The sequence below is a fragment of the Mus caroli genome, chromosome 1, assembly GCF_900094665.2.
Source record: "Mus caroli chromosome 1, CAROLI_EIJ_v1.1, whole genome shotgun sequence".
Lineage (NCBI taxonomy): Eukaryota > Metazoa > Chordata > Mammalia > Rodentia > Muridae > Mus > Mus caroli.
Window position 1 is genome coordinate 58,686,574 of NC_034570.1, and position 8,174 is coordinate 58,694,747.

The following is an 8,174-nucleotide window of genomic DNA, read 5'->3' on the forward strand; positions in this document are numbered from 1 at the left end:
AAGAGTTTGGTCAATTTTACTGATGAAAATTCAGTTGCTTATCCTTTCAGGGCATCTGAGACATGTGGTGACCATGCTGGAGTCTGCATCGCAGTTACTCTTGGAAACCAATGCATTTCTCCAAAACAAGAAAGACTCAACGCCTTCATTACATTTTCTTCACCATTGCTTTATTGCATTTTAAAAAGTTATCTACATTAATTGGGAACAAAGAAACAAAAATAGACATTTCTTTGTTTTTCATAAATAACTAATCTCCATATTTGATAAAAATCTTAAAACCATTATTTTACTTTCCCACAAATACAAAAAAATTTCCAAAATAATAAGGTCAACAAGTTAAGGATCTTGAGACTAACATAAGCACATACAATTGCTGCTGTACTGACTGACTCCCAGGCACAAAACCAAACCAAACGTCTCTTCAAGATACTCTGGGCTTCCTTTTGCGAGTGTTATGGGTTCAGAATTATAATCATTTGCCAGTCATAATCTATAGATTCAAGCTGATTGTCTACAAATAAAATATTGCTGGCTCTGAGTTGTGAGAACTGGATGTGGCATGCCGGCGATGATTCTTACTGCATGGGATAGGCACTATACACGTATGCAAACCATGCACAGCACTGAATGCCCTGAACTCCAACTGCTGACTTGGTATGTGCCTCATTTGGCTCAGTAATAAATTCACCTGCACCAACCCGTATCAAAAGTCCCTAAATCTCTCTCTCTCATATATATATATATATATATAATATATATTACGTATATACACACCCACAAAACATACATACTATACATAGTTTGTAACAACATGAATTAATATTCTTTTAAAATTATGTACCACAGACAGACACTATCCTGGATGAAATAAATCCTGCAATTGTCACCACACTACCCGAAGGCTCTGAGAGTCGGAAGCAGGTTTAGTTGCATCTTCCCTACCCTTCTTTACTGTCTTGTTAGGTCTCCTTTCTGAGTGCACTCCCCAAGCCAGGCTGTTTCTTTCCCAGGATCACTTGATTGGACTTTGGCGACAAGAAAGGGAAGAGAGAGGCAGCAGGCAATTCTTAGCCACTGGACCTCACACCTGCCTGGATTTGTGATGTGCTCAGTCCTGTTTGCCAGTGTTAGAACGCACTTATTCAAAGCTTTGTCCCTCCTGCCCCCCTGGGTCTTTCTGTTGAGCACAAAAGTGAAAGCAGCTTCCTAAGCAGGGCTAGCAGTTCATTAAAATATACAACCATGCTTCCTAGCTCTGGGGTTCCCAGCTACACTCGCCGGCGCAGGTCACTGACGCTGTTATTAAGGTTCAGTGTATGATCCATGATGTTTTCTCCTGGCAGCCGGTGTCAAGATTAGTGCTGCCCTGGCCCAGGAGGGAACAGCCTAATGAATACCAACTTAGAACCAGTGCCATCGGCACACCATTTAAGCTTGTACATGCGCACAAGTGCACACAAGGCAAGTGCGTGCACACACACTGGTCCTGGCCACTGGTAATGATCACAGGAAACTGTGACAAAAAGGATTGCAAGAAGAAACCAATAAGGCACCAAGAAAAAGGATTTTCTTCCAACTCAGACAACTTCAAAATGTGAGGAGGGAAACTATATAAATTAAAAAAAAAACAAAAAGCCTTCCCTAATATCTGGCCATCGGCGTCATTGAGGTCCTGCTGCTTCCTTTAAACCATCTAAATCCTCACCCTCTAATCTGTGAAGCAGCCCAGTGGTTAAGAGGGGAGTGAGGTGGCCAGAGGCACGTGCCCTGGATCTGAAACCAACCCCAAGTCCTCTCAGCTACACAAAGCTGGCGGTGCACAAGTTGCTGAACTCCCCCAAGGCTTTTCATTTCGCTTCTGGTTATCAGTACAGATATGCAAAGTGGAGGAAAACGTGCGGTGGGAAGAGGGGGTAGTCATCCGAAGGCAGCTTCCCTCTTCCCTCCCCTAGGGCTGGCTAGAAACTCCTGTTGGCTTCAGGGAAGCAGGTGCGTTTTGTCTCTCTAAAGGTAAGGGAGAGGAAAGGGGTGCAGAGGACAGAAAACTCCAGGCCTCTGAAGCTCCTTCCAAAGGTATTCCCTACCTAGTCTCCCCCTCTAGCATTGCACCCACTTCAACTGCTGTATTTTTCAAAGGGTATGATTAATCATCTTTTTTAGAGCTTTGGCATGTGGCTTAGGTGGAAAAAAAATAATCATTCTAAAAAAGATGAATTAAATCACTTTCATCCGCTCCACCCCACAACTTTTAGATACACTGTATGTCCTTTTCTAGATTCTTCCACAATTTTCGATTTTCTTTGTGAGAAGGGAACAACCCTAACTATGCACAGCCGACTGAGGGGGTGGGTGGGGAGGGAGCAGATTCTGGGAAGACTATGCTAAACAAGGCAAGAGGTCAAGGTGATAAGAAAAGAACCTCATTTGAAAAACAGAAGTGGTGCCGAGCCAGTGAGTGTATTGAGGTTCCCGGAAGGGGCATCAGACAGTCACAGAGTCCTGCATCTAGGTGTACAAGGTCTTGTGGAAGCCACTGAAATTTTAATTCTGACTCCAGTGAGTGAGGGCAGGGTTTTTTTTACAAATGTGAACACCCTCTGACTGCTTACATTCCCAGTGGGAACTACGCTTTTCTCCACTCAATCCCTGGGGCATAAAGCTGGCTCAGGCTTAACTCTCCCTACCCCCACCCCACCCCCCAGCTGCTGCAAAAGAAAATCGGGATGCCTAGACTCCAGCTGTTTCTCTAGGAAAGCTTGGTGACGTTTCAGTGGCTTGGCCATTTTAGATCCCTAAATTCAGTCCCCTCTCTGCCTTGGTCACTGGTACGTCCTGCCATTTCCTTCCCAGTAATGGACCCACACTCTTAGTGAATGAATAGTTAAACAGATTAGGAAAGCAAACAGACTCTTCTAATAGCAGGGAAACTGTGTAAGGGGGTATCCATCACTCTACAGGCTCTCTCAAAAGGGGAGGAAAAGAAACCAGGTCTCTCCAGCAGTAGCTTTACACTGCCCCCATATTACAAAGCTTAAGTTAGGAGTCTTGTTGGTTTCCAGGCTACTAGGGCATGGTATAGCTGCTTTGGGGAATATATCTGGCTTTAAACCTTGAGTTCAGGGCCATTTGTTTTCCCCCTGAGCCAAGGTTTGTTCCCAGGTAACTAGCCTCCCTCCCCCAGTCTGAGCACTTCATTGGTGGGTGGGTGTGGTTTCTAATCACCGCTCTCCACCCGGAGGAATAAGAAAAGCAAGGAGGACTGTTTAACATGATAAAGGAGGTGGGCCCGCAGCCACAGATTCGAAGCAATGGGAATTTACTTTAATTACTGGAAGCATATCCGTTTTTTGTCCTTTAATCTAAAAGAGAGCCCCCTTTAGCAAGGAGTCCTAACTACTTCCAGAAAAGGGGAGTGGGTTTACTTTTACTGAAATTTGTAGCCTAATTTTTTATTCTCAAAAGCGCGCGGGGGGGGGGGGGCGCTCTGGAGCATCTTTAGAGCCACCCTCTCCAGCAGAAAGCTCACCACCTCACTAGTTCAGAATTCACTTTCAGCCAATCCCCATCCCTCAGGCTCTAAGGCAAATGTTTACGTCCGCTCTATAATGCCTCCTCTAACTTATTCAAGACAGATGAGGGCGGCTGGCTCTATGGGGATGAGAATGATGGCAGCTCGGCTGCCAAGAGCCCCACGCTTGCTGAGCAAGGTTAAGGAGGCTCACAAAACTCCTAGCTCTAACCTTTTATCATTTGGGGGATGGTCCTAACCACATCATGGTCTACTTTCACAGAAGACTTGAGGGGGCTAGACACAGAAGGAGCAGATGGTAAGTGTCCTGGACATTTTAAGCACTGTAAGAAGAAACTACCTAAAAAAAAACAAAAACAAAACACACTCCACACCTTCCCACTCACAGCAGCCTTTCACTGTTCACATTTATAAAAAAAAAAAAAAAAAAAAGACACGTATAGGAAATATATTTTCCTAATTTAGACCACACAGTCCAAAAAAACCTGAACCAACAGTAACCTCATTACAATGCCAAAGCAAAGGTAAATTTTGTTGCCAAAATGCAACAAAGTTAAAACTTAAAATACATATAAATTAAAAACAAGGTACTTCTAAAGAAAGCAGTAAGAAATGCAAACTAGAATACACTTAACCCACTGCCCTGCGAGCCGAGCCCCCTGTAGAAGACTGGGTCAGGTAATCTCTTGAAACCGCCCCCTTTTCCTCTCCAAGCCACTCAGGGAGGGGGCATCAGCACCAAGAAGGTAAACGGAAGTGACCTTCACAAAGCTACCAAGCGAAACAACTGCCTCCTTCAACTTCCAGCACTGTCCCTGGGCCTCGGCCTCCAGGCCTTCCTATACGTGCGACAGGGACACTTGCTTGTGGTATGCGGCGGTGGGGCCAGGCGGCCCGGTCCTGCCGGTGAGCGCGGCGCTGGCCTCCGCATAGTCTCCTGCGGCCATAGCGCCACCGCTCTTGTGGCCCCGCCGAGAGCTGCAGCAGCAGCGGCTGGTGAACCGCCGCCAAGACTCCAGGGTCTTGCCGGACCAGATCCAGACTCCCGACGTGATGCCCACCACCAGGCACATGAAGTACTTGAGCATGAGCACCCAGTACTCGGGTTTGGCGCGTGGCTGGCCAGCGTCCGGTCCCGGACACGCGCAGGTGAGGGCTGCCTCCCAGCTCTCCCGGTAGTGCTGCTCATACAGGTAGCAGGCCACCACGATGCTGGCTGGCACTGTGTAGAGCAGAGTGAAGATGCCAATGCGGATCATGAGCTTCTCTAGCTTGTCCGTCTTAGTGCCACCCTGCTTGATGACGCTCCGGATGCGGAAGAGTGACACGAAGCCTGCCAGAAGGAAGAGCGTGCCCACCAACAGGTACAGCACCAGTGGGCCCAAGACAAAGCCTCGTAGTGAGTTCAGGTTTTGGTTGCCCACATAGCAGATGCCAGCCACCGGGTCCCCGTCCACCGAGCTCAGTGCCAGCGCCGTAATGGACTTGACACTGGGGATGAGCCAGGCAGCAAGGTGGAAGTACTGTGCATAGCCTGCGATGGCTTCATTGCCCCACTTCATGCCAGCCGCCAAGAACCAGGTGAGCGACAGGATGACCCACCAGATGGAGCTGGCCATGCCAAAGAAATAGACTAAGAGGAAGACAACCGTGCACAGTGCAGGGCCGGTAGTCTCATAGTGAATGTGACTATGCTCACGGCTGCAGGCGACGCTGGCATGGCCCACTACCAGGCGCACCAAGAATCCCAGTGACACACACAGGTAGCACGCAGACAAGAAGATGATGGGGCGCTCAGGGTAGCGGAATCGTTCCATGTCAATGAGGAAGGTGGCAACGGTGGTGGACGTGGAGATGAAGCACAGCACAGACCACAGGCCAATCCAGAAGGTGGCGAACGTGCGCTCGTCCGGGCTGAAGGACGGCTGGTAGCAGGGCACCGCGCAGTTGGGCACTTGTCCCGTGCGCACCTTGTTGTAGAGTGGGTGTGACTCCTTCAGGATGGGCACGAAGGGCTCGCGGCACGTGCACACGGATGGGCCTCCGGAGGGGCACTCGCCTCCGGAAGATGGCGCCCCTGGTGGTCCTGGGAGTGTAGGTTTGGCCGGGAAGGACTTAGGGGACGCGGTGGTGGCTTCGCTTCGGTTATAATCCATGCACAGAACCTCGGCGTCGCCGCCCAGCACAGGGAGGCGGTCGCAGCTCATGCGCTCGGGCCAGGCGAAGCCGTATTGGCGCATGAGCGGCGAGCAGCCGGCCTTGGCGCGCTCGCACACGGAACGGCACGGTGGTAGCGGCTTATGGTAGTCAGGCAAACAGATGGGCGTGTACATAGAGCACAGGAAGAAGCGCAGGTCCGGTGAACAGTGGATCTCCACCAGCGGCCAGAATTGGTGCACCTCCAGGCCTGCTTCGTCCTGCGTGTCATGGTTGAACTGGTTGGGCATGTGCGTCAGGTTGTAGCCGATGCCTCGGCACATGGGCACCGTGATTTCCTGGCACACCGGGGCCTTGGAGGCGGCCGCTGCCCGGCCCACCAGCTGCGCCAGCAACAGCAGCAGAAGAGAGGGAGGCGCAGACGGGTCGGGTCGAGCCATCGTCTCCTTCTTCCCTTTGCCTCCCCGCTGCCCGAGAGGGTCTGCGTTGGCCGATGAATCTGCGGCCGGGGCTTCCCTCTCCCGAGTCTTGAGTGTGACGCCCGGGCTGGCAACCTGTTGGTTTCTTTTTCTCTTAAAGAAATCCGTCCAAAGATAAACTGTTTCTGGAAGGCGCTGCCTCCGCCGGCAGCACTCAGTTCCACACCAGATAGGGCTGGAGGGATGATTAGGGCTCCGACTCCAAGGACAGAACTCTTAAAAGAGAAGGCAGGGGAAAAGAAAAATCGCAACCACTCCTCTTAGAGGAGCGCCAACCACTCGGTCTCCGCAAACCGGCTCCAATCTCAAGATTAACTCCTTTCCTCCCCTCCTCCTAGAACCAAACTTCAGACGCCCCCACCCCCTCCACCCCACTGCCCGCCTCTCTTTTCTGGCCCGGCCCTGCAGGCTGTGCCTGGGGCCAGAGAGCTCAGTCCCCGAGATGGGGGCAGAGGAACCGGGTGAACTGGGAAGACGCGGGCTCTCACCTCGGAGGATCCTGCTGGGCGGCAGATGTCTGCGACCGGCCGGGCTCCTCAGTCGCGCGACTCCGAATCGGGCCAGTGCTGGGAAAGTTTAACGACAAGCTAGGTACCTGTGGCGGCGACACATGGCAGCAGGTGGAGGGCATTTCAGAGAGCAGGGCGCCCCTCGACCACGGGCGGCGCGGGCCGGTCACTCGCCTTCTCTTCCTTCGGGGCCCCCTGCATGATTCGGGCAGAGCAAGGCAGGGGCAGGCCGTGCCTTCCACCGGCGTCCCGGGGCCGGGACGAAGGGCAAGGGTGCCGGGCAGCACTTGAACTGCGCGGAGGGGTGCGGCAGCCGGAGGGGACCCCGCCACCTCACAGCACAGCGAGCAGCCAGTGCTGGTCGGGCGGGGACTGCATGGTCCGCGCCCGCCGCCGCGTCCCGCCAGCCGCTCGCCGCCTCCCCTGCAGGGGGCTCCGCGCTCCCGCAGACTCCGGGGGGCGGTGGCGGCGCTCTCGGGACGCGCCCCGCTCGGCTCCTCCCCCGCGCTCTCGCACTCTTTCGCCCACCTCCAGGGAGCTCCTAGCTCTACGCGACGGCAGAGGACAAGTCGCGGCCGCAGGCTGACTGCCCTCTCCCGCCCCGCCCGGGTCACCTGCCTCTAATGCCCGCCGGGAGGCCCCGCCCCGGGACCGCCCCTCCCGCCCCCTCCCGCCCTGCCCCGAGCTGGGCCGTCCCACGAATCGCTCTCCGGGTCCCCGCCCACAGCCCCGCTGTCCTGGCCTCTCCGCGAGCGCCCCGCGGCCCCGCCCGGAGCGGGCAGCGGAAGAGCGTCGGCCAATAGTGGACCGGGAAGTTACGAGGGCGGGGTCAATGCTAATGAGCCCTCCCGGAGAACCCGGGCGGGAAACCTGGCCCCAAGTCCTTCTGGAGTTCTCTGCGGTGGTTCACCAGGATGGTACTCACTTTCCTGAGGGCTCTGTTCTCTGAACGCCGGCTTCCAGGGCCTCCACCAGGCCACCTCTCTCCAGCTAAGTGTCCTTATCGAGGTCTGACGCTTGTTTAAAGGGATGAGAGGTCAATTCGGTTGTGCCACCTGTCCTCTTTCTAAGCTGCCTTGTGCTAGGTGACAGACGTGCTAGGACTTAATGAGCAACCTCGTGTTAGTTAATCGTTTACACCTTGATACGCGATCTGGATACTGTAGGATTCTGAGGCCAGAACGCCTCAGAACTTGACCTACACAGCTGAGCTAACAAGACAGCAGGGACGTTGACAAACTTGTGCCCCTCCCTGTGCGAGTTCCTGGCACACAATAGGCGCTCTGATGGTAAACCTGGAATCCGAAACCAGAAGTTGGGCAGCAGAGTTCACAATCTTTACCACTCACCCCTCCCTTAGACATATCGATATTTCCCAGGTTTTGCCCTTTTATATATAACAAAAATCTTGTCGTTGTGACAAGAGAATGAATTTCTTTCCAGTTTTGGAAGTCTCTAGAGACCTTAGTCCTTAGCAGTTGCGGTTTATAATCCCTG

At 52.9% G+C, this 8,174-nt stretch overlaps 1 protein-coding gene across 1 annotated transcript; it reads right to left on the reverse strand.

Moving 5' to 3' along the window:
- Positions 1-148: 148 nt before the first annotated feature.
- On the reverse strand, positions 149-7,275 carry Fzd5 (frizzled class receptor 5). Its single transcript, XM_021162622.1, has 2 exons — positions 6,657-7,275; positions 149-6,383 (listed from the first exon to the last, which is right to left on the reverse strand). Exon 2 carries the CDS (start codon positions 6,127-6,129, stop codon positions 4,372-4,374), a length of 1,758 nt encoding a protein of 585 aa, XP_021018281.1. The 5' UTR covers positions 6,130-6,383; positions 6,657-7,275; the 3' UTR covers positions 149-4,371.
- Between the last annotated feature and the right edge of the window lie 899 nt (positions 7,276-8,174).

What these genes read in the sequence shown, in the direction of transcription:
- Fzd5 (XM_021162622.1), bottom strand. Translation starts at nt 6,129, where the DNA reads ATGGCTCGACCCGACCCGTCTGCGCCTCCCTCTCTTCTGCTGCTGTTG.